Source organism: Mobula birostris, chromosome 2 (assembly GCF_030028105.1).
Source record: "Mobula birostris isolate sMobBir1 chromosome 2, sMobBir1.hap1, whole genome shotgun sequence".
Lineage (NCBI taxonomy): Eukaryota > Metazoa > Chordata > Chondrichthyes > Myliobatiformes > Myliobatidae > Mobula > Mobula birostris.
In genome coordinates, this window is record NC_092371.1 from 24,304,403 (window position 1) to 24,331,027 (window position 26,625).

Here is a 26,625-nt window from a genome sequence, read left to right on the forward strand (position 1 = left end):
CACACCGTAACAGGCCCTGAGTACACCAACTTGTTCCAGAAAACTCACTGCTGCTCTACAAGAGATTGCTTGTGAGTGTGCTGAACTGATCTGAGCTGAAATTAGGAGGGCAACTGGGGCAACTCCTCCAACAAAAAGGGAACTGCAATGAATATTTACAGAGAAACCAATCTGCAGAACTTTGAGGAAATGACAAAAAGTGAAAATGCTTTTTGAAAATGTCAGCTTTGGCTCAACTTCCCTTTCTGTAGTTTGAAAGGAGGGATCTCTAACAGAGGGACAATATTGGTGTTCCCCTAATCTACTCTTCCATCTTACATTCTTTGGTTGGTCACAGAAACTTCCTGGAACATTTGCAAAGGTGTAGTTAGCAGAAAACCAGAAACAAAACTTCCCACAATAACTATTTTTATACAGTGAGACATATGATCAGAAATAAATTGCTTGAAAGGGTAATAGATCTTTATTTCAGATGTTGAGCATTAAAAAAAACACGGATCATTTTACTAAATTGTCTGACCATTCATTTGGAAGGGGAATTCTGCACAGTTCTGGTAAAGCACTTTGGAAGACAGATGTAAGTGTAAAATATGCAGTAAATGGCAGAAATATTGACGAAGGGTCTCGGCCTGAAATGTCGACTGTACCTCTTCCTAGGGATGCTGCCTGGCCTGCTGCGTTCACCAGCAACTTCGATGTGTGTTGAATGGTAGCCACTAATAGTTTGGCACCAGAGGTGTCACGGGAGTTGACAATCAGCATTGAACTCAACATTGGCATGCATTAGGGATTCTCGCTCTGGATTTTTCCCCTCTGGCTTTACTCCCAAAGTCTTCCCTATGAGCTGGCAGCCGAGGTTTGAGATCAGAGTTTTCCTTCTCCTAGATGAGCTGCCAAACGCAGCTGACAGGCCCCATCTGCCTAAAGCAACTGGCTTTAAGGCACCAGTAATCCAGCTTTGCCCCTTCTCTTAGCAGTAGAAACTGTTCTGCCAGGCTTAGTAGCTAAGCCACCTGTGTGGGCCAGGAGCTGGACTTGGTTGTCAGAGGCAATTTGAGACACATGCCATTGGAAGCATTTACTATGTAGTAGGAGCTCGCCCCCACTACCTCCCCAGCTATGACAATCTTAAGGAACCAGGGGTTGATCACACATAGCAAACCCAACAGCTTTGTGGAATTACAGCCTACTCACGGGCCTGTGTTTGTAGGTTTACTATGTTCTTGTGTTTCATCAGAACATCAGCTGAGATGACCAGGATTCCTTGACCAACAAAGGTGGGGATTTCCCACCATCTGCTACTTCAAATATTCAGCAACTGTCACATTGTACATCTCAGTTTTAGTATGTTTTGTTTCTTGTTCCTCTATTCATGTCCTCCACAGATTAGCTGCTATTAACAAGCCTTCTTCACCCTGTCTCATTCGACACCAACCTGCATCATCCATTTTTGCTTCATTTCCACCCTAAGGCCCAGACGCTGTTCTCTGCACCTTTCCCTCCCTCCTTTGTAATGTAAAGCTGACCAACATTCTAAATATTGCCAGTTATAAAAAAGGTCAGCAACACAAAACAGCCTTTCTCCCACCAGGTCAGATACTAACTGACCTGCTGGGTATTTTCAGCATTTACTCCTTTTACCATTGATCCTGAAGAGTTTGAGACAAGAGGTTCTGTAGATGTAGGAGATCTTAAGCAGCACACACAAGATGCTGCAGGAACTCGGACCAAGTGGCAGCTACGAAGGGAAACGAAGAGACAACATTTTTGGCCAAGACCTTTCATCAGGATTGGAAAGGAAGGGGGCAGACACCAGTTTCCTCATATCAACAACTGTAGTAGGAATTGACTAGATAGGAGCCCCTCCTAGTGGATCTAATGACACAGTGCAACCAACAACAGTCTTCCATTTACCCTATCAAATTCAGTTGCCACACTTGTAGGATAGACAGGGTTATATTTAACTACATTAACCATACAAATATTTCTAATTTTTGTAATGCTGCAAATGAACATAACTGATAAGATGAAAGGGTAATTGAAGTAACTGCAAACATAATGAAATGCGTCAAGTTTGTCAAAGACGCCGTTGTAGGCTAATCAAAGGAGGTGATGAATCAGCATGTCGGAGGGAGATCGAAAATCTGGCTGAGTGGTGCCATAACAAAGCCTCTCACTTAATGTCAGCAAGAACAAGGAGCTGATTATTGACGTTAGGAAGAGGAAACCGGAGGTCCATGAATCAGATTTCATTGGGGCATCAGAGGGTGGAGAGGAGCGACTTTAAATTCCTCGGTGTTATCATTTCAGTGGACCTGCCCTGGGCCAGCTCATAAGTGCAATTATGAAGAAAGCACGGCAGTGCTGCCACTTCCTAAAGAGTTTGTGAAGATTTGGCCTGACATACAAAACTTTTATAAACTTCTATCAATGTGTGGTGGAGAGTATATTGACTGGCTGCATCACAGCCTTTGTATGGAAAACCCTACAAAAAATAATGGATACAGCCCAGTTCATCACAGGTAAAGCCCTTCCCTACATTCAGCACATCCGTCATCAGAGACCCCCACCACCTTGAACATGCTCTCTTCTCACTACTGCCATCAGGGGCAAGGTACAAAATTCTCAGGACTCACACCACCAGGTTCAGGAGCACTTACTACTCATCAACCATCAGGCTCTTGAACGAAAGGGGATAACTTCACTCAACTTTAATTGCCCCATCATGGAAATATTCCATAACCAATCAATTCACTTTCAAGGACTTGTCATTTCAGGTTCTCAATATTTATTGTTTATTTATTATTGTTATTTATTTCTTTCTGTATTTGCAGTTTGTCATCTTCTGTCCTCTGGTTGAACACCCAAACAGGGTGGTCTTTCATTGATTCTGTTATGGTTATTATTTTAAAGATTTGTTGCTTATGGCCAAAAGAAATGAATCTCACGGTTGTATATGGTGACATATATGTACTTTGATAATAAATTTACTTTGAACTTTGAAAGAGCTAACCTTTCAGAATATTCTCATGTTATTTACAATTCCCTCAGAGGCAACTCCCTTTAAAATAAAAAAACCCGAGTATTATTTCAGAAGAAAAATTAAAATTACAGTTAATAAGGAGATTTTTGTCAGGCAACCTACATGTACTGAAATTAAAGCCATCCTCGAGAGCTGCTTTTGCTCCATTTATGGGAGATGTTGAATGCTCATATTATGTAACTGGCAGAAGCAAAGCAGCTCAAAGGCAATGCACTTCTAGAACAACCTGTCTTCCAACCAATACAAGAGTAGATTATATAGGATTTAGTATTGAATCACAAGCCAGAATTTAGTTAGACAATAAAGTGACCACTATTGAATGCAATATTGGCTCAACGGTGGGGGGGGGGGAAGGTCACCTGATCAAATTTATTTTAGATATCATTCTTTTGAAAGCTGTTAAAACAATGGGAACCACTTGAGTTTTTGTACAGTACAAAACCAACTATACTGCTAAAAGGCAAAGGTTTCATTGTGTGATTAAACCGTCACGATGATCAAAACATGCAGAAGACAAGCCAACCGAGAAGGCCTGAAGAAAAGTTTATGAATTACGAGAGCTGTTGGAAACAAGAAATCACTGAGGGCATCTAGAACTGGGGAAACAATCAAAATTAAACTCTATTAGCATTTAAACCTGGAAACCTTTTTTTTGGTTTTATAACACAAAAAGGAAGGAGGAAGAACCTGGAACACAAATATTGGCTGTGCTGGGTTAGCTGAAACTTACCTCCAAGTTTCTACTGGAAATGACTAACAGGAGCTGTAAATATTGAGGCAGAGATTAGCAATGATATGATGGAATGATGGAAGAAGCTACCATCAGGCAGGAAGTATAGAAGCCTTAGGACACACACAGAGTTTCAGAAAGTCATCCTGTAACTATCAGGCTTCAATCATTACTACTCTGAACTGATTCTATGACCTACAGACTCACTTTCAAGGACTCTTTACAGCTCATGGTCTCAGTATTGGTTTTATTTTCACAGTTTGTCTTCTTTTGCACATCAGCTGTTTGTCAGTGTTTGTCTGTTTAGGTATTTCTATTTTCTGTTAATGCCCAAAAGAAAATGAATCTCAAGGTAGTATATGGTAACATGTACAGACTTTAATAAATTTACTTTGAACTTTGGGGATATGAATGGTCTTTTCTCATTCCATTTTTCAAATTATATATTTTTCTTTTGATACTATTGGGGGTCCTAATTTTTTCAGTTGATTTATTATTACATTTCACATGCCCCATAACACAATTTCCTTACATCACATTTCAGAGTCTACGATTTTCATGCCTGTTAATTTCACTGATATTAAAATGACTAACCCCCCCAAGGTGCAACTCATTATGTGGAAAGTCCTGACAGGCAGTAACATAGCAGCAAATGCCTGCTTCACACAACAGAAGCAAGAGCCCATTTCTCAAATATTATGAAGACTGTTGGAGGCAGTGATCAAATCTAGATACAGCATAAACAGAAGGGCCTTTTTTTATAATGTGCCTATTTCTTTGATTTAGGGAAGAATTACTCATTATTTAATGAAATGAGATGCATCATTAATCAGGTAGAAGATCCCCTGAACAGCTCTTCAACATCATTGCCCAAATTTCCATCATGAACCCGACTGGTGACCAAACCCTAGCAAGAATCACCATGTAGGATGTGGAAATCAGATGGTGGCAGATGTAGTCAGAGCCCACTATTTTTGCAAGAAGTGATTGGAACCAAGAACTAAAAAGTTTATATTTAAGCACTGCAATAGATTTATTCCTCATTGTCTTTTAAACAAAATAGAGATCAAGCTGCATACCATGTTAATTAAACATGGCACTAGAGTCTGGACTGTGCATAGGTATCAGTCCTCAGATCCAGGACCAGCCTTTCAAAGTGCCTTTACCAGTTAATTAAAACCATTTTACACTAATTAGGAGATAACATGTCAATATCAAAACAAGATGTACTTAATTTTTTGCTTATCTACGCAATGCCAGACACATCCAGTGTTACAATAGATTCCAGGGGTCAGTTGACGACAGAGTCAGCACTCCTTATTGAATGGTTATTTGAGACATAGGTTTCTAGTTTGCAGATAATTAGTCTGTACACAAGTTCAAAGTCAAACGTAAAAGGAAATTTAGATCAGGCAAAGACAAATCAGAGAAAAATGTTGGAACAATCCAGTATGTGGGGTTCTCACGGTCAGTCTCTTAAGAAGTAAAAGCAGCACAACAGACTCAGTAAATCTGACTGGAAGGAAATCCTAGTGAATCCACATCTAGATTGGTTTATATAACTGCATACATCTCTTGCTTGTGATCTCCGTCACCAAACACCAACTCCATCCACCGAAATCCAGAAAGTTCCATGCGTAGAAAGGCTTGATAAAAACAAAGGACTCCTTTGTCCAGAAGGGTTATATACGGCGACAAAAACACATGTGCACCAAGTCTTGTTAACATTGAGATAGAAGTTGTCACAATCCGTTTTAACACTGGTTGCTGCAGCAGTTTCAGTCGTGACTAGACAAGTCCGAGAAGCTGTGCTCACAGGTTAGATTTGGGCCCAGCGTTCACAGGAATGGCTCTCAGCTCTGTCCGCATGCACAGGTACTCACCTATCACTGCCATCAGGGCAATGCACACAATGTTCACCAGCCACCAGGTCAGTGCTGTGGGAAAGTGCAAATTGTAGATCCAACAGCCCATAAAGTGGAAGATATGGACAGTCACGGTGAAATCCAAACACTGCTTTCCCCTCCGGATAAAATACCACAAACCAAGTGCGCTAGTGAAGGAAACAGGAAAAGGTTACATTTGCACACAGGAAAATGTAAAAAAGTTTTAGTTAACTGAGATTGTTTGGCATTCACCACCATAAACAGCCACAGTGACTAATTTACCATCTACAACCCATACTGCAGAATTTAACCAAGGCTACTTTGACAGAACCTCTCACATCCCCAGCCTCAACTGCCAAAGGGAACAAGTACGCAGGGGACCAGACTGGCTACTTAATGCTCCAGGGTTTTGATGTTTTAGATGACATGGGGAGGAACTGAAATACTAATCCGAGCATCAACTGAGTCTTCATGGATAGAATTCAAAAATAAGGAAAATTCCATAAACTCTTTTGGATTTATACTGACCCCAAATAACCATAGGGACGCTGAAGAGCAGGTTTGCAGTCAAATTAAGGAAAGGAGCAACAAGGTTATCATTGTCGGTAACTTTGACTTGCTCAGCATAGACTGGGAACTCCTTAGCAGAATAAAATTAGATGAAGCAGAATTTGTTAGGTGTGTCCAAGAGGGTTTCCTGAAACACTGTGAAAAGTCCAACTAGAAGGGAGGCTAATCTTTAACCTTTCAGTGGGTGAATGCTTGGGAAACCATGATCACAACTGTAAGATAGCTACGAATAAAGATAGGGTTGTCGGCATCCAAGAAAGAGCTAACAAGAGTTAATTGGGAAGAGCTATTTTTGGACAAATCCACATCTGACATGTGGAGGTTGTTTAAAGACCTGTGGCACAGTTTGGGGCCAGTTTGTTCCACTAAGAGGGGTGGCAGGGAGGCTGTTAAATTAGTCAAAAAGGTTGAAGCTTATGTAAGGCTTACAGAGCTGAATCAAACAGTAACATAGAACAGGAACAGGCCCTCTGGCCCACAATGTTGTGCTGAACCAATATGTAATTAATTGCCAACTAAATCCCTTATGCCTACACAATGATCATATCCTTTCATTTCCCTCACATACACGTGCCTATCTAAACATCTCTTAAAAACCCCTAATCATATCTACCTCAACACCATCCTAGGCATCCACCACTTGTCCTCCACATCTCCTTTAACTTACCCTCTCTCACCTTAAATGCATACTCTCTGGTATTACACATTTTAACCCTGAGAAAACGATATCCTCTGTCTACTGTATCTACGCCTCTCATACCCTTATAAACCTCAATCAGATCGCCCCCCAGTCTCTCCTGCTTCAGAAAAAAAAAACAACCCAAGTTTCACACATAAAAGTTGCTGGTGAATGCAGCAGGCCAGGCAGCATCTCTAGGAAAAGGCTGCCTGGCCTGCTGCATTCACCAGCAACTTTTATGTGTATTGCTTGAAATTTCAGCACCTGCAGATTTCCTCGTGTCCAAGTTTCCCCAACTTCTCATTATAGCACATGCCCTCTAATCCAGGCAGCATCAGTAAATGCCTTCTGCACCTTCTTCAAACCCTCCACATCCTTCCTATAATGCAGCAACTAGAACTGTATGCAATACTCCAGATGTGGCTTAACTAGAGCTTTATAAAACCATAATGGAAGTTCCTGACTTTTGAACTCAATGCCTCAACTAAAAGGCAAGCCATATACCTTCTTAACCTCCCTATTAACCTGTGCAGTCACTTTCAGGGAGTAATGAACTTGGACCCTCAGTCCCTCTGCTCATCAACACTAAGGGTCTTGTCCTTAAATGAGTACTTAAAGAAGCCAGAAGGGAACTCAAGAAGGAACTTCGGACAGATCAAAGGGGTCATGAAAAGTCTTTAGTGATTAGCATTAAAGAGAAACCCAAAGCATCCTGCACATGCACCAACAACAAGAGGACTACCAGAGAGGGATTACAACTGTACAAGGATAAAGGAGAGATCAAAGTGAAGCATGGTATGCTATAGCATTTCGAGATCAGAAAAAAGGTGGTGTTAGGTGTCAAAACATTAAGGTGGAAGTCCCAAGGGCCTGATAGTATATATCCTAGGTTATTGATCGAGGCTAGAGATGAGATTAGAGGGGCCTTGACCAAGATTCTAATGGAGAGGATCCTAGGGGATAGTATTTGAGCATTTGGAGAAAGAAGCATGGTCTAATTAGGATTGGTCAGATGGCTTTGTGCCACACAGGTCATGTCTGATTAATCTGATTTTTGAGGGGGTAATGAGGTGATTGAAAGTAGACAGTGGATATTGTATACATGAATTTTAGTAAGGCATTCAACAAGTTCTTGGTAGGGTCATCCAGAAAATTAAGATGCATGGTGACTTGGTTGACTGAATGTAAAATTTGCTTGTTCATAGAAGACAGCAAGTAGAGGTGACTCTCTACTTGAATGAAAATGTGCTGGGTAGGTAAGTTTGCAGATATCAAGATTGGTGGCATCACAGATTGCACAGAAGACTGCCAAAGGATACAGTGGGATATTGAACAGTTGCAGATACAGGGGAAGTGAAAAGTGAGAAGTAGTGACAGGTGGCGTTTAATCCAGACAAATATAAGGTACTGCACCTAGGGAGATCCAAGATAAAGGAGAGTACAGAGTTCACTAACAACACCGATGAATAGAGGGATCTTGAGGACCAGGCATGTGGCTCCCTAAAAGTGGCCCCACAGATTGAAAGTTGATAAAGATAGTGTATGGTATGCTTGCTTCTTTTGTCAAGGCAATGAGCTTGAGAGCCAGAAGGTAGTATTGCAGCTTTATAAAACTAGCTGGGCATTTATAGCATTGCCTTCAATTCTGGTCACCTCACTATAGAAAGAGGGTAAAGACTTTGGAGAGGATGGAGAGGCAGTTTACCAGGTTGCTACTTGGTTGGACATGTTGGGGCTGTTTTCAATAGAATGGCAGAGGTTGAGGGGAGATTTGGTAACAGTTTAAAATAATGTGAGACATACATTTACTGGCTGTCTACTCTCTTTTTCCTAGTGTTGAAGAGTATAAGAGCAAGGTGGCAGAGGGAAAGTACAAAGAAGATGTACATGGCAAGCAACACACATCAAAGTTGCTGGTGAACGCAGCAGGCTAGGCAGCATCTCTAGGAAGAGGTGCAGTCGACGTTTCAGGCCGAGACCCTTCGTCAGGACTAACTGAAGGAAGAGCTAGTAAGGGATTTGAAAGTTGGAAGGGGAGGGGGAGATCCAAAATGATAGGAGAAGACAGGAGGGGGAGGGATGGAGCCGAGAGCTGGACAGGTGATTGGCAAAAGGGATATGAGAGGATCATGGGACAGGAGGTCCGGGAAGAAAGACGGAGGGGGGGGACCCAGAGGATGGGCAAGGGGTATAGTCAGAGGGACAGAGGGAGAAAAAGGAGAGTGAGAGAAAGAATGTGTGCATAAAAATAAGTAAAGATGGGGTACGAGGGGGAGGTGGGGCCTAGCGGAAGTTCCTCTAAATATACCTCTTGCCCATCCTCTGGGTCCCCCCCCACCTTGTCTTTCTTCCTGGACCTCCTGTCCCATGATCCTCTCATATCCCTTTTGCCTATCACCTGTCCAGCTCTTGGCTCCATCCCTCCCCCTCCTGTCTTCTCCTATCATTTTGGATCTCCCCCTCCCCCTCCAACTTTCAAATCCCTTACTCACTCTTCCTTCAGTTAGTCCTGACGAAGGGTCTCGGCCTGAAACATCGACTGCACCTCTTCCTACAGATGCTGCCTGGCCTGCTGCATTCACCAGCAACTTTGATGTGTGTTGCTTGAAATTCCAGCATCTGCAGAATTCCTGTTGGTTGTGTACATGGCAAGTATTTTTTTTTCCAAAAAGGTGTGTTGGGAGTCTGGAATGTACTGCCAGGGGTGCTGGCAGAGGTCGATAGCACAGGAGTGTTTAGGAGACTTAGCTAGAGATAAATATGCAGAGAAGGAAGAGCTATAGTCAATGTGCAGAAAAGGTTTAGATTAATCAAGAGTCATTGGTTTAATTAATTTGGCACAACATTATGGTCCAAAGGGCCTATCCTGTCCTACCAATCACCCAGCTCCAAATCTGTCTCAGCCGCTGAGGCTATCTGTAGCTAAATTATCTCAACATTTGACTTATCAGACTAAGAGACAAATACCTCAGAGAGACAAATACCTCAGAGTAAGCACCTTCATCCTCATTTTCAAATCAGTTCATGGCCTTTGCCTCCCTAACTTAAATCTACCCCAATACTATAACCTCAGATTATTATGCTGTTCAGATCTCCTATTTTAATTGTAGCCAACTACAGAGGCTCAAAGTGGTGTGATTCTCTTCCTAGATCTAATTCTTTCTTCTAAAATTCTCCTTAAAACCTGCTTGTAAAGCTAGCAATAGCTGCCCGTCAGCAAATCCTTACACAACATAATTTGAAAGAGCAGAAGTCTCTGAAGAATAACATTCTACCCATTGTAAAATTTTACTTAACCATAAGAAATGCAAAAACAATTAAATGCTCAACAGCTCGGGTTCCTGCAAGTAGTTAATGCTGCAAAGTCAAAGATAATTAAATATAGAAATTGACTGAGCATCGTTAATGATGTAAGTTACAAATTTAGTAAGGGGACATAATGACGACTTTTAATTTTCTTCTGTAACCTAAAAGCAACACAAACTTCAACACTGAACTCTGTATCAATGTGTAGGCATATCAGAGATCACACATACACACACACACACACAGAATAATCTTGGCAAATATAAAATAACCACTGTTGATATCTTAAGAAGATACCCTGCTTCTTAAAAATACGACTATGAACAAGTTGGATGTGTGTACCCTTAATTTGTTAACTCTCCTTAGGTGCTTCATAAGTTCTAACAAATCTTGACAGCAAGTCACACAAGATTAAAATCTCCAGTAAAGATGGGTGAAGGAGGAATGAGTAGGAGAGAATTCCAAATTTCAAGTATGATGCGCTTAAAGACAAAAGGAAAGTACTTGCTTTAGATATTGTTATACATGGGATTAAATGACAACTCACGTGAATGTTGAATCCTTAAATACAATTGTCGCTAGGCATTCAGTAAAACAAACAGTAACGGAATGTTAAAGCAGTCTGGATAAAGTGCAATTCTCTCCTCACCTCTAATCTGTATACATACTTACCATGTGAGTGAATTGAGGACAAAGGCCATCATTGAAAGTCTCCCCTGACCCGTGGAAAACCCCAACACCTAAATCACAAAGAAATCAATGTAAAAAGAGAATTAAAATAAAACCCCCTTCAAGAACTAGGCTTCTATCCAAGTGTTTTCCAATTTAGCACAGGAAGTATAGTTTAAATTTACTGCCATGCACTTCTTTAGCTGGTTAGGATTTTTGTTCCAGAACATATTAACTGTAATGCAAAAGGTAGTCTCAACTGTAAAGGAGTCAGTAATTTACTCCAAAGAAACATTAATACTTTAGGGTTATTTACCCACACAGCAATATGAGCACACACCAAGTTCTCCTCTAGCATGTAAGATTCCATCTCAACATGAAACATTTTTGGAATATCAAAAAACTTACAGAATGTGCTTTATAAAATACATTTATTTTAGAACAATAAAATTATGTCGGCAATATTTTATAATGCCGATACATTTTGCTTTATTGATTCTGCATGTGGACTACTGACCATTTTTAAATGAATGGTGAAGCTTGGTAACTCATTGGAGCAGGAGACCATAGAAGTAAAAGTATGGTGGCATTTTTACTTTGAATGGGCTATCATCACTGTCATTACCAATTCATTCCCAAATATAAAGTCTTCTACAATGACAACTACCCGGATTTTGCCACCAGTGGCAGTATCGGTAAAAAAAAATACTTCCAGGCTTAAGGCCTGTCATCAAATTCATTTTCTGCAGGGTTTCCCAATCTTTTTTGTGCTGTGGACCCCTGACTGTTAACCAAGGGGTTCATGGACCGCAGGTTGGGAACCCTTGATCTGTGCTTGTTTTACAAAAGCAGGATTTTTGTACCACTTGCATTTGTTAGTTATTGAGCATCTACCATTTACATGGCTATCTCAAATTTCTCTAGTATTAAATGAACAGCCTTGGTTAGGGCAATGGCAGGCACAGGGGTGGGGGGTGGGGGGGGCAATGAGCGAACTATTCCAGTTCCTATGCTCCAGTGCTTACGAGCTGTACATTAATTGCTGGTTGGCATTTAGAAAGAGAAGCCCACATTGCAGTTGAAGGTAAGTGGGTGGGACATTTTTAATATATTTAGTAAAAGAGAAAGCATTAACATGCTTAGCATCTTTAAAGGTGGATAAAACTCCAGCAGTTAAAGGAATGGACAAAAAAGAAAGGACTTCAAATTAACCTAACTGAATATTTTGAGGCAGTAACAAGAGGGTTGAGGAAGAATACACTCTTCAATGGTCTACTGATCAAAAGAAAAGGCGCATAGGATTCTAGGGCAAATCAGACGCAAAATTGCCTCAATGTTGATGCAGAGTCACAACCCAAAATGTTAGCAGTTCCCTCCTCCTGCCTCCACAGGCACACACATTGCTTGACCCAAGGAGCTCCTCCAGTAGCTGTGAACGTAATTTGTGACCAATGAGGTTCCACAAGGTCAGCATTTAGTTCATTGTTTTAACTAATAATTTAGACTAAAGATTGCAGATACTAGAAATGTGGCCACATAGTTGACAGAGATTTCAGGGGTGGGTGTGGGTGTATGTATAGAAATGTGGTAAATGGAATTTACTCCTGAGATGTGTGAGATAATGTATTTGTGAATGACCAAGTCAAGCGAGTGTATGATAAATGGGAGGATATTTGGAATGCAGAAATACAGGGACCTCAGCGTAACTCCACAGACCCTTAACGCAGGGGTTCCCAACCTTGGGTCCACGGACTTCTCTGTTAATGGTAGGGTCCATGGCATTAAAAAAAAAGACTGCTTTAAGGGAAGACAGGTGACGACTTAATTAGCTGAAACAGAACAGTAGGAAGGTTATCCTATAATGGCACATATATATAGCTAGGGTACCCAGACTTTTGCATAGTAATGTACTTGTCAACATGGAGCAGAGAACAAGTTTGTAAATCTGGCAGTAGCAAAGTACCACACATCAAAGTTGCTGGTGAACGCAGCAGGCCAGGCAGCATCTCTAGGAAGAGGTGCAGTCGACGTTTCAGGCCGAGACCCTTCGTCACAGCCTGAAACGTCGACTGCACCTCTTCCTAGAGATGCTGCCTGGCCTGCTGTGTTCACCAGCAACTTTTATGTGTATTGCTTGAATTTCCAGCATCTGCAGAATTCCTGTTGTTTGAGTAGCAAAGTACGTTGGGAATGGTGAGGGAAGAGCGCTGTGAGAGGGTTGTGGGACAGGTGGCAGAGATGATGTGTCAGTGGCAGGCATGGCTGGTGTGGGTGCAGACACGTGCAGCCCCGTAACATCAGGCAAGGTCATCTGATTCCAAACAATTGGTTTATTGATCATTACAGAATGTCCCTCTGGTGCTTCCTGCTCTCCTCTCAACCATGATTCCCCTCTCCCTGCCCCCTTCCCACTCTCAGTCTACAACAGAGACCCCATATTGGAATCAGGTTCATCATCACTCACGTACGTCATGAAATTTGTTTTTTTTTTTGCAGCAGTAGTGAATTGCATAAAATTACTATAGTACTGTGCAAATGTCTGCGGCAACCTTGCTATACACACGTACTGTGGAGAGCATTCTGACTGGCTGTATTACTGTTTGGTATGGGGGGCAGCTAATGCACAAGATGGAAGTAAGTTGTAAAATTAGTTCTATCATGGGTACTGGCCTCTATAATATCCAAGACATCTTCAAGGAGCTGTGCCTTAGGAATGTAGCATCCATCGAGGATCCCCACCTGTTTCTCACTGTTACCGTCGGGAAGGAGGTACAGAAGCCTGAAGGCACACACTCAGTGATTCAGCACAGCTTCTTCCCCTCTGCCATCCGATTTCTGAATGGACATTGAACCCATGAACACTACCTCACTATCTTTTATTTTGCATTATTTTAAATTAACAATTTAGTAGATATATATTTAATGTAATAGGTTTTTCCTCCCAATTTACTATGCACTGCGGCCATAAAGTTAACAACTTTCACGACATATACTGGTGAAATTAAGTCTGATTCTGATTTTAAGACTCTTACAGAGCACTGCATGCAATATTACAGCTCTGGTACTGTGTGTGGTTGTGGTTACCTTATACAAGAGATTGGAGGGAAGAACAAAGGCTATGGAAACGCTCAGTAGGCTAGGAATGTTTTCTTTGGAATAGTGCTGACAGAGGAGACCATGCAGAAGGTTGTATAAAGGGTTTATTTCAAACGGCTAAGGGGTCAAAAATCACTAGGCCTAAAATTGAGATAATTAAAGGAATAGGGTGAGATGAAGATCTTACCCTAAAAGGTGCTGGGTCTTGAAGTCCACTTAATTAACACTGAAATCCCCACCATACTTAGTAAGTGCTTAATTATGTATTTAAAGAACTGTGACCTGGTGACCTGCAGTGCTACAAAGTATTGGAAGGTGGGATAACAATAACTTTCCTAACTGATACAGACAAAATGGCTTCCTCCTCTCATTTTCAATGATTTTATGAAAATATTAATTAGCTGCCTTTTAAAATAAGTTTTAATCACTTTTTAAATGGTTCAACTCTCAAAGCATATCATCTAGCTGATATTATGGATTTGTTTGCAGCTTTTCTCCCCACCCCACCACAGACGGTCTATTCACAACCAAGCCTCTGTAGCATATTGCTATACATGTACCTCATGGAATAGAAACATAGAAACATAGAAAATAGGTGCAGGAGTAGGCCATTCGGCCCTTCTAGCCTGCACCGCCATTTATTATAATCATGGCTGATCATCCAACTCAGAACCCCGCCCCAGCCTTCCCTCCATACCCCCTGACCCCCGTAGCCACAAGGGCCATATCTAACTCCCTCTTAAATATAGCCAATGTACTGGCCTCAACTGCTTCCTGTGGCAGAGAATTCCACAGATTCACCACTCTCTGTGTGAAGAAGTTTTTCCTAATCTCGGTCCTAAAAGGCTTCCCCTCTATCCTCAAACTGTGGCCCCTCGTTCTGGACTTCCCCAACATCGGGAACAATCTTCCTGCATCTAGCCTGTCCAATCCCTTTAGGATCTTATACGTTTCAATCAGATCCCCCCTCAATCTTCTAAATTCCAACGAGTACAAGCCCAGTTCATCCAGTCTTTCTTCATATGAAAGTCCTGCCATCCCAGGTATCAATCTGGTGAACCTTCTTTGTACTCCCTCTATGGCAAGGATGTCTTTCCTCAGATCAGGGGACCAAAACTGCACAATACTGCAGGTGTGGTCTCACCAAGGCCTTGTACAACTGCAGTAGTACCTCCCTGCTCCTGTACTCGAATCCTCTCGCTATAAATGCCAGCATACCATTCGCCTTTTTCACCGCCTGCTGTACCTGCATGCCCACTTTCAATGACTGGTGTATAATGACACCCAGGTCTCGTTGCACCTCCCCTTTTCCTAATCGGCCACCATTCACATAATAATCTGTTTTCCTATTTTTGCCACCAAAGTGGATAACTTCACATTTATCCACATTAAATTGCGTCTGCCATGAATTTGCCACTCACCCAACCTATCCAAGTCACCCTGCATCCTCTTAGCATCCTCCTCACAGCTAACACTGCCACCCAGCTTCCTGTCATCTGCAAACTTGGAGATGCTGCATTTAATTCCCTCATCCAATTCATTAATATATATTTTAAACAACTGGGGTCCCAGCACTGAGCCTTGCAGTACCCCACTAGTCACCGCCTGCCATTCTGAAAAGGTCCCGTTTATTCCCACTCTTTGCTTCCTGTCTGCTAACCAACTCTCCACCCACACCAATACCTTACCGTGTGCTTTAAGTTTGCACACTAATCTCCTGTGTGGGACCTTGTCAAAAGCCTTCTGAAAATCCAAATATACCACATCCACAGGTTCTCCCCTATCCACTCTACTAGTTACATCCTCAAAAAATTCTATGAGATTCATCAGACATGATTTTCCTTTCACAAATCCATGCTGACTTTGTCCGATCATTTCACCGCTTTCCAAATGTGCTGTTATCACATCCTTGATAACTGACTCCAGCAGTTTCCCCACCACCGACATTAGGCTAACCGGTCTATAATTCCCCGGTTTCTCTCTCCCTCCTTTTTTAAAAAGTGGAGTTACATTAGCCACCCTCCAATCCTCAGGAACTAGTCCAGAATCTAACGAGTTTTGAAAAATTATCACTAATGCATCCACTATTTCTTGGGCTACTTCCTTAAGCACTCTGGGATGCAGACCATCTGGCCCTGGGGATTTATCTGCCTTCAATCCCTTCAATTTACCTAACACTACTTCCCTACTAACATGTATTTCGCTCAGTTCCTCCATCTCACTGGACCCTCTGTCCCCTACTATTTCTGGAAGATTATTCCTGTCCTCCTTAGTGAAGACAGAACCAAAGTAATTATTCAATTGGTCTGCCATGTCCTTGCTCCCCATAATCAATTCACCTGTTTCTGTCTGCAGGGGACCTACATTTGCCTTTACCAGTCTTTTCCTTTTTACATATCTATAAAAGCTTTTACAGTCCGTTTTTATGTTCCCTGCCAGTTTTCTCTCATAATCTTTTTTCCCCTTCCTAATTAAGCCCTTTGTCCTCCTCTGCTGAACTCTGAATTTCTCCCAGTCCTCAGGTGAGCCACTTTCTCTGGCTAATTTGTATGCTTCTTCTTTGGAATTGATACTATCCCTAATTTCTCTTGTCAGCCACGGGTGCACTACCTTCCTTGATTTATTCTTTTGCCAAAGTGGGATGAACAATTGTTGTAGTTCATCCATGCAACCTTTAAATGCTTGCCATTGCATATCCACCGTCAATCCTTTAAGTGTCATTTGCCAGTCTATCTTAGCTAATTCACGTCTCATACCTTCAAAGTTACCCCTCTTTAAGTTCAGAACCTTTGTTTCTGAATTAACTATGTCACTCTCCATCTTAATGAAGAATTCCACCATATTATGATCACTCTTACCCAAGGGGCCTCTCACGACAAGATTGCTAATTAACCCTTCGTCATTGCTCAAGACCCAGTCCAGAATAGCCTGCTCTCTAGTTGGTTCCTCGACATGTTGGTTCAAAAAACCATCCCGCATACATTCCAAGAAATCCTCTTCCTCAGCACCTTTACCAAATTGGTTTACCCAATCTACATGTAAATTGAAGCCACCCATTATAACTGCTGTTCCTTTATTGCACACATTTCTAATTTCCTGTTTAATACCATCTCCGACCTCACTACTACTGTTAGGTGGCCTGTACACAACTCCCACCAGCGTCTTCTGCCCCTTAGTGTTACGCAGCTCTACCCATATCGATTCCACATCTTCCCGGCTTATGTCCTTCCTTTCTATTGCGTTAATCTCTTCTTTAACCAGCAACGCCACCCCACCTCCCCTTCCTTCATGTCTATCCCTCCTGAATATTGAATATCCCTGAACGTTGAGCTCCCATCCCTGGTCACCCTGGAGCCATGTCTCTGTGATCCCAACTATATCATAATCATTAATAACAATCTGCACTTTCAATTCATCCACCTTATTACGAATGCTCCTTGCATTGACACACAAAGCCTTCAGGCGCTCTTTTACAACTCTCTTAGCCCTTATACAATTATGCTGAAAAGTGGCCCTTTTTAATGCTTGCCCTGGATTTGTCGGCCTGCCACTTTTACTTTTCTCCATAGTACTTTTTGCTTCTACCCTCACTTTACAACCCTCTGTCTCTCTGCACTGGTTCCCATCCCCCTGTTGTGAACAAACCTCCTCACACCTAGCCTCTTTAATTTGATTCCCACCCCCCAACCATTCTAGTTTAAAGTCACCTCAGTAGCCCCCGCTAATCTCCCTGCCAGGATATTGGTCCCCCTAGGATTCAAGTGCAACCCGTCCTTTTTGTACAGCTCACACCTGCGCCAAAAGAGGTCCCAATGATCCAAAAACTTGAATCCCTGCCCCCTGCTCCAATCCCTCAGCCACGCATTTATCCTCCACCTCATCGCATTCCTACTCTCACTGTCGCGTGGCACAGGCAGTAATCCCGAGATTACTACCTTTGCGGTCCTTTTTCTCAACTCCCTTCCTAGCTCCCTATATTCTCCTTTCAGGATCTCATCCCTTTTCCTACCTATGTCATTGGTACCTATATGTACCATGACCTCTGGCTCCTCACCCTCCCACTTCAGGATATCTTGGACACGATCAGAAATATCCCAGACCCTGGCAACAGGGAGGCAAACTACCATCCGGGTCTCTGGACTGCCTCCACAGAATCGCCTATCTGACCCCCCTACTATCGAGTCCCCTATCACAACTGCCCTCCTCTTCCTTGCCCTACCCTTCTGAGCTGCAGGGCCAGACTCTGTGCTGGAGGCACGGCCACTGTCGCTTCCCCCGGGTAAGCTGTCCCCCCCAACAGTACTCAAACAGGAGTACCTGTTGTTAAGGGGCACAGCCACCGGGGTACTCCCTATTACCTGACTTTTCCCCTTCCCCCTCCTAACCGTGACCGACTTGTCTGCCTCCCGTGGCCCCGGCGTGACCACCTGCCTGCGACTCCTCTCTATCACCTCCTCACTCTCCCTGACCAGACGAAGGTCATCGAGCTGCAGCTCCAGTTCCGTAACACGGTCCCTTAGGAGCTGCATCTCGATGCACTTGGCGCAGATGTAGACGTCATTTGCTACCCTCCTGAATTGTAATGAAGACGAGGGATAAGCTAGTGAAGTTTCTTTGGTAGCGATGAAATACAAGGTCGTCATTAGAACCATAAACACAAGAGGTTCAGCAAACGCTGAAAATCTTGCACAACACACATAATGATGGAGCAACCCAGGGCGTCTGTCAGCATCTCTGCAGAGGAATAAACAGTCAGCGTTTCAGGCTAAGACCCTGCACCAGTACCGGAAATGGAAGGAGCATAAGCTGGCAGGTGATAGGTGAAGCAAAGTGAGGGGGAATGTGGGAGATGAAGTAAGGAGCTGGGATGCTGTAGACGGGAGATGTAAAGGGCTGAAGAAGGAATCTGATAGGAGAGGACAGTGGGCTATGGAAGAAAGGAAAGGAGAGGCACTAGAAGGTGGTGAGAGGGGAACCAGAATGGGAATGGAAAAAAAATTACCAGAAGTTAGAAAAATCGATGCTCATGCCGTGAGAAAAGAAGTTTCTCCAGAGGAAAATGAGATGTTGCTCCTCCAACCTGAGTTTGGCAGTAGAGGCGGCTATGGACCGACGTTTCACAATGGGAATGGGAAGTTGAATTGAAATGGGTAGCCATTAGGAAATATCGCCTTTTGAGATTTCATGCATTCAGGTTGTTACGGAGTTTTATTAGTACTGTTTGGCAATTTCTCTACCCTATCAGATTAAAGGGAGTGTAAAGTGATCCTAGTTTTAAAAAAATCAGTTTAAAATGTTTGCATTCTGTCAAAAAAAAAAATCAAGTGATCCAGTAAACATTCCAGCTTGCTGGAGATGGAGGTGGAGTTAAGATGGGCCAAATGGCGACTCCTTCGCTTGCATCTGCAGAAACCGCGCTATTTCCATCTTTAATATCTTATTTTTCCCTTTCCAGGGTTCTTTTGAAGATCCTGACCTGGAGTTACACGCTGACTTTGGTTCTTTGCGGGAATGGGACCTGCTCTCACGGTTTCAGGACCGGCTGATGCTCAGCAGCCAAGGGTTCCGGCTGACAGCTCAGCTCGAATTCGGAAGCTGAAGATCTCAGAGCTCTGGAGACGGGCAGATCGAGGGTCGGTGTCACGACAGGAGACCCGTGTGTCGTAGGGGGAGTCAGGATATCTACTGTGGGCCTGAAGACCCGGGATCTTTGCGATCTTCCGGCACAGAGCTCGAAAAAAGCGACGTAATGGACTTTTTAACATCGTAAACCAGCGAGTTGTTTGTTATGTCTCCCCGCTTGCTGGGAAAATGGAGGCACCTTTTTCTCCATTATTAGGGAGAGAGAGAACCTGTGGTACGTCAATTGCTGGGTGTAACGCGAAGTCTGTCTCTTTTCTATTGTTTTGGTCACGCTCGAGTGCTTGGTGATGCTTGCTTTTTTTTTGCCAGTGGGAGGTGGGGGGGGGGGATTGTTGCTTGCCGCCACTTCTGCGCGTGAGTGGAGAACTGGGGTTCTTACGTTCAACACGCTGGAGGAACTCAGCAGGTCGGGCTGCATCCGTGAAAACGAACAGTCAACATTTTGGGCCGAGACCCTTCGTCAGGACTGAAGAGGGAGGGGGCAGGGGCCCTATAAAGAAGGTGGGGGGAGGGTGGGAAGGAGAAGGCTGGTAGGTGCCAGGTGAAAAATCAGTAAGGGGAGAGATCAAGGGGTGGGGGACGGGAAGGAGAGAGGGGATAGGTAGGAAAGGTGATAGGCAAATGGAGGAGCTAAACTCAGGTTGGAGGAGCAACACCTCATATATCGTCTGGGTAGACTCCAGCCCCTTGGTATGAACATTGAATTCTCCAAAACATCCAGTAATTCTCTCCCCCTCCCTTCCCCCATCCCAGTTTCACTCTGCCCCCTCCTCCAGCTGCCTATCACCTCCCTCATGGTTCTGCCTCCTTCTACTACCTGTTGTGTTTTCCCCTAATCCTTCTTCACCTTTCCTGCCTATCCCCTCTCCTGGCCCTTGATCTTTCCCCTTACTGGTTTTTCACCTGGAACCTACCAGCCTTCTCCTTCCCACCCTCCCCCCACCTTCTTTATAGGGCCTCTGCCCCTTCCTTGTTCAGTCCTGGCGAAGGGTCTCGGCCCGAAACGTTGACTGTTCGTTTCCACGGATGCTGCCCGACCTGCTGAGTTCCTCCAGCGTGTTGCTTTGACCCCAGCGTCTGCAGAGTATTTTGTGTTTGGGGTTCTTACATTTATCTGTAGTTCATTCTTTGGGTCACTTCTCTATTTTTGTGGATGTTTGCGAAGAAAAAGCATTTCAGAATGTATATTGTATATATTTCTCTCTCATTAAATTGGACCTTTGTATAAAAGTTATGCTTTTTACCTACCTAGAAGGTTCTTTATTTGGAACCAAACTGTCCAACTTACTTGTACCCAAGACAAACCCAGAAAGTGAAATATCAACTGCCTACACAATTCATTCCTGAAAATCAGTGGCATTTTCAGATATTGGTATTTAACCAAGGCTGTCCAAATAGCTTCCTATACACTAAACACATTCATAGGTTTCATTTCATTTTTCTCCCCAGAAAGGAGGATAATTCAGTGCTTCATCATGCAGGAGGGAAATATTCAGAATCTTTTGCAAGAAAGGATTTTACTTTATGAATACTTTTACCTCATAACTAAATATTTGATCAAGTGATCGACTGTTCTGTACCAGGCTGTCCACCACAGCCAACCAGATGCCCAGGAAGCTGTAGTAGATGCACTGCATTAGGATAATCTGAGACACAATGAGAATGGGATCCCAAACATAGCTGCGGAAGTGTCCAGCCATTCCCACAACTCCCTTTGGAATCACAACTTCTCTCAGTCTTTAGTTACTGGACGCATGGCGTCTGCAGAGACAAAGTGTTGTGAGAAAGATCCGAATCACCAAGGACATCGAGTCTGGAAATGGATGTACTCATACACCTAGAAAGAGGAAAACAAAATTCTTTCAGATAAAAAAGGCCATTACTATTTCATTATTACTTCAGTATAATAATAAATTCACAGAAAGAACATTTAGGGAATAAAACAGTAGCAAAGAGTTTCTGTTTGTGAATATGAAGACACAACCAAGATTAGGTCTATCAGTCTTTGTGCTTCAAATGCTGCTCCATTTGTACAGCAATTCAACTGCATGCCTTGGCTTTACCAACACCCCAACTTGACAAAAATCTTTAAATTCCATAGATTCTTCCTTTGAATGAAAGGAAAATCCGAGACTATAAACTGAGGGAATCTGTGCATGCATCTTCATAACTTTGTTCTAAATGCGCAGCTTTTGTGTGCCCTGAGAACCCGAGGCCTTATTTGTCATAGACAATCATTAGTAGATCTGGGCCAAAAGCACCAGTTGTTTTTGGGTTTGGGAAAAGACCGGATCTAAAGCTCAAAAACTACGCTACCCTGAAGAGGTCTGTAGAGCTGAGACATGATGTTAGACCATAAGACACACCAGCAGAATTATGCCATTCTGCTCTGTCATTCCATCACGACCGATTTACTTTCCTCTTCCAACCCCATTCTCCTGCCTCCTCTTGTCCCTGTGTCTATGATGCCCTTACTAATCAGAGCCCATTATCCTTCACTTAAATACAGTCAAAATGTTGATTTTCTTTATTTTAAATAGGCCATTATTAGAAAAGCCATAGCTCCCTGGAGGGAGGTAATATTTGCTTTCAGTTCAACACTAAACTTTCTTCTGGTTATCTCATTGGAAACAACGGCTTCTTCGCATCTGCTTCACCCTGTTATTTTAAAACCTCAATTAGATCACCTTCATCATCAAAACCTGAGGGAATAAACAAACTAAGCAAACCATTCTCCACACAAATCCTATTAAAGGTCTGAAGAATAAGTGCAAGCCATCAGCAGCCACTGCAGCACTGCCTTAATATTACATTATTAGCTTAGAATTGTGGTCTCAGGTTTCTGCAGCTGAAACCCACCATCAAAGCTAGTGAAGAGCTTATACAAAAGGATGCAGTGGAAATCTCAGCCAGTCATTACTGCGGCATAGGACAGGCTACATCAATCTGTTTGGGTTGAATCCAGTAGGAATCCCTCCTTGATAGCCATAGCAACATAATGGTTTATAGTTTTATAGATAAGAACTTTACTTGTAAGGGCCTGGATAGAAGTAAACTGGTTCTAAGTAATGGCCGCAAATGCTTGCCAATTTAAAGGCAGACAGTTGAAACTCAAGATGAACACTGCTTCACATGGACGTCAGAATTTGTGCCATGTGCAGTGTACACACCTCAACAAGTGAACTGAAATTCAAGCAGTCAGTACTGAAACCGGACACCAGAATTCAGAGAACAAATGTTTTACATAGCAACAAGCTGAACAAAAGCAGTAGATAAGAAGTTGTCTCTTTAATCTTGGTTTACAGACAGATGAGCATCCTATTCAGTCAAAAGAGTTTATGCAGAACCTTGCAACTGAACTTGTGAATGTGAGACGGGGAAGAAAGGAAATTTCAGCTTCAAGTGCAGTATATCTGTAGTTAGGGGTCAGGAATTGGCACTTTTGACTAGTGGGCTTCCTTCAAGTGCTCTGGTTTCCCACCACATCCCAAATGCAAGCCACTAGGTAGGTTAACAAGATCCTGGAGGTAGGCAAAAGACTGATGGGCATGTAAGAGAACAGGATTGCTTCAACAGCCAGTGTAGACTTAATGGGCCAAATGGAAGTTCGAGACATTTTCCCTCCACTTTTTGGATACCAGAATTCAGTAACTCTGAAAATGTAATGCTCAGAAAGGCCATAGAAATGGCCATGAAACACACCATTCAGAATTGTAATTCAATCATTAAAATAAATGGCTATTTAAACATCACTCACAAATTAACTGCTGGGTTTTCTTCATAACAGCGACCACAATTCATTTCATTTGCTCCAAAAGCTTCTAGGATCATGAAAAACCATTGAAATGAAACATCCCCTAAATGTTAAATCGATCACCCATGAGATCTTTGACCTGGCACACCAACTGCTTTTCCTTCCATAGAAGGTGCCTGAATTAGTGCGCTATGGACTTGACATCTCCCTGCCTCAGTAAAGCAGCCAATGAAATCAAAGACCCTCTCCCATCCCAAACATGCTCTCTCCTCTCCCCTCCCCTATTGGACAGAAGGTTTTTTTAAAAAATGCCTGAAAGCACTCACCACCAGGATAAAGGGCAGCATCTATCCCCCAGTATAAGGTGGCCTTCTGCCCTCCACCTGATTGTCTGCATGTACCTTCTCTGTAACATGATTTCAGAACCTTTGTGTTACCTCAAAGCACTAATGTAAAGAAACAATGTGTATGGATGGCATGGAAAACAAAGTTTTTTTTACCGTACCTCAGTGCATTTGGATAACAATAAACTAATTACGTCCAAGACAACATCATTTCAGATTTTTCACAACTGCATTTTGATTTTCTACGTTATTTGGACCAGTTTATTCAAAGGTCAGTAACACCCTTCAAATCACGTAGCAGGTTAAATTCCATTAGTCAGGAAAGGAAGGGCAAAACTACGAGCAGAATACAAACTCAGAATGTAACTCACAAGCTTTTGTTCTGGTCAAACATCTAGGGTTTTATGAGAACGCGCTGCAAAGTATGACCATGACACAAGAGATTATTTAAAATGGGAAGGAGTAGTGGGATAGGTGGGAAAATAAAGGAAGCAAGGTAGTACTGGGGAATAGAATTGACAGAAGGATTCATTACACTCTTTACAGTCACAGTCTAGAGTTTAAATATATTGTTTGTCTGAGCAGGTATTGGGAACAACCTTACAACTGGATGGGATAGGGTGGGGAATTCCAGTTCTCACAGGGACTTGGGAATCAACAAGACAGGCCAGGAATGAGACTTTGTTCAGGGCTCAAGTATCCAAATGCAAAACCTTGGTTAGTTTCTGGATTGTTACACACACGTAATTTGAGATAAAGCAAAATAAGAGACTGCTGAAGGTGTACCTTAGGCAGAAGTTTTGCCGTTAAAGTGCTGCTGTCACCCATTTACCAGGTTTCAGGACAATCCCATTCCCCATTAGTCTCTCAGATACCCATCAACTCCACTGTATCTCCTACTCCCCACCTAGTGGAATTTACAAGATCAATTAACTGCTGGAGCTTAGAAGAGGAAGGAGTGAATTAAAACGAAAGAACCCGAGAGGTCTCAGCAGGGTGAAGGTAGAACTTAGAATGGAGATGGGGTGGAGGAAAGCATCAAAGTTTCAACATAACAGGTCATCCACTGAGAAGAGATAAAAAATGAACTTTCTTCTTCCAGAAAAATTGTAGGTCATTGTACCTCTACTATCCACCACGTAGCCATACAACAGAGCAACACAGTAGGGATAACAGTAAAGAATAGCTTCTCTTCTATAAATCTGCATAACGGCCAAGCAAACTTACAAATTCAGACTATCCCACTGCCCAATTCAGTAAGAATTTAACTTGATTTGACTGCATTTTTAACTCCACAGTTAAGTCTACTCACAGTAACGACTTTTTTATTAAATTAATTTTTTTCAAAGTAAGACAGGAATTATTAAGTGTGCTCATCAACTAATCCACATCCCCAGGAACCCAGTCACGGAAGTAAAGCACTAACAGTGCTTGTGCCACTGAGATAATAGGGCAGCAACTGAGGGAGGGTGTTAGAAGGAGGGCACTGGACACCATGGCTGGAGAATAGGTGGGCACGATGGAAAGTAGGACAAGCATGATAGGGGATCATAGCAGAGGAATGGGGTGAGGGTGGGAAAGGCGAGGAGGGGCGAGGGAGGGAGGGGGAGAGGGGGAGGGAGGGAGGGGGAGAGGGGGAGGGAGGGAGGGGGAGAGGGGGAGGGAGGGGGAGAGGGGGAGGGAGGGTGGAGGGAGGGTGAGGAGGGTGGAGGGTGGGAAGGAGGGTGAGGAGGGTGGAGGGTGGGAAGGAGGGTGAGGAGGGGGGAGGGTGGGAAGGAGGGTGAGGAGGGGGGAGGGTGGGAAGGAGGGTGAGGAGGGGGGAGGGTGGGAAGGAGGGTGAGGAGGGGGGAGGGTGGGAAGGAGGGTGAGGAGGGGGGAGGGTGGGAAGGAGGGTGAGGAGGGGGGAGGGTGGGAAGGAGGGTGGAGGGTGGGAAGGAGGGTGAGGAGGGTGGAGGGTGGGAAGGAGGGTGAGGAGGGGGGAGGGTGGGAAGGAGGGTGAGGAGGGGGGAGGGTGGGAAGGAGGGTGAGGAGGGGGGAGGGTGGGAAGGAGGGTGAGGAGGGAAGGAGAGGAGGGAGAAGGGCTGAAGGGTAATGAGAGGGTAGAGGACACAATGTGGTGATTATGGACGAGGACTAGGAATCACAACGAGAGGAGCACAATAGGAAGCCGGGAGCAGGAACGACGGGGCCGGCTGTGTGAGTGAGGACGGAAAGAGACGGGGGGGGGCCAAACACCGCGGCCTGGAATGGTGGGGTTGAGGAGGGCGGAGCGGCGCCGGACAGCTGGCTGACATTGCCAGCCGTCCGCGGAAGGAAGGAGGAACCAACCTGCCAAGGCCTTCCCCGCCGCTGAGCCAAGCCAACACCGCTGCCCGAGAACACACCACCCGCCGGCGGACGTTTCAAAATAAACAGCGACGCGACACCAACCGGGACCCTGTCCGCGCAGCCGCCGTCACACCACGCCGGCCGGAAGTGGCGCCCTTAGGACGTCACGTCCAGCGCGCGCCGCTCCGGCGATGATGACACGTCCAGTGCGCGCGCCGCTCCGACGATGATGACACGTCCAGTGCGCGCGCCGCTCCGACGATAATGACACGTCTAGTGCGCGCGTCCGCTTCGACGATGACGACAGGTCCTGAGCGCGCGCCCCGTCCCCTTCCCCCGCGGCGCTGACAGAGAGCGGGGAGGGTAATGGACGGAATGTGAGTGGGACTACGGTCTTGGGGATTTGCCTAATGTGGCCTGGCCAGGACACCTCCCGTGAAAATGCCCATTGGTGGGAATAGATTTGATGTTACTGGAGGGTAGACAGGCTGAGAGGGCATCAATATTTTCCTTTTTGCCTATCTTTACAGTTGGTTCTAAAGACCCAGTTAGTACTCGGGTGGGTCGGGGATATTTA

The 26,625-nt window shown here is 43.8% G+C and overlaps 1 protein-coding gene across 1 annotated transcript; it reads right to left on the reverse strand.

Moving 5' to 3' along the window:
• Positions 1 to 4,781: 4,781 nt before the first annotated feature.
• On the reverse strand, positions 4,782 to 26,203 carry sys1 (SYS1 golgi trafficking protein). Its single transcript, XM_072238761.1, has 4 exons — positions 26,049 to 26,203; positions 21,161 to 21,459; positions 10,887 to 10,954; positions 4,782 to 5,826 (listed from the first exon to the last, which is right to left on the reverse strand). Exons 2-4 carry the CDS (start codon positions 21,320 to 21,322, stop codon positions 5,586 to 5,588), a joined length of 471 nt encoding a protein of 156 aa, XP_072094862.1. The 5' UTR covers positions 21,323 to 21,459; positions 26,049 to 26,203; the 3' UTR covers positions 4,782 to 5,585.
• Between the last annotated feature and the right edge of the window lie 422 nt (positions 26,204 to 26,625).

Bases quoted from the DNA above. Each gene is read 5' to 3' on its own strand.
- sys1 (XM_072238761.1), bottom strand. From the start codon at position 21,322: ATGGCTGGACACTTCCGCAGCTATGTTTGGGATCCCATTCTCATTGTG. The intron at 10,955-21,160 runs GTAAAAGTATTC...TTTGTGATTTAG, and splicing joins ATCAAATATTTAGTTATGAG to GTGTTGGGGTTTTCCACGGG. The intron at 5,827-10,886 runs GTAAGTATGTAT...TTCCTTCACTAG, and splicing joins GTCCTCAATTCACTCACATG to CGCACTTGGTTTGTGGTATT.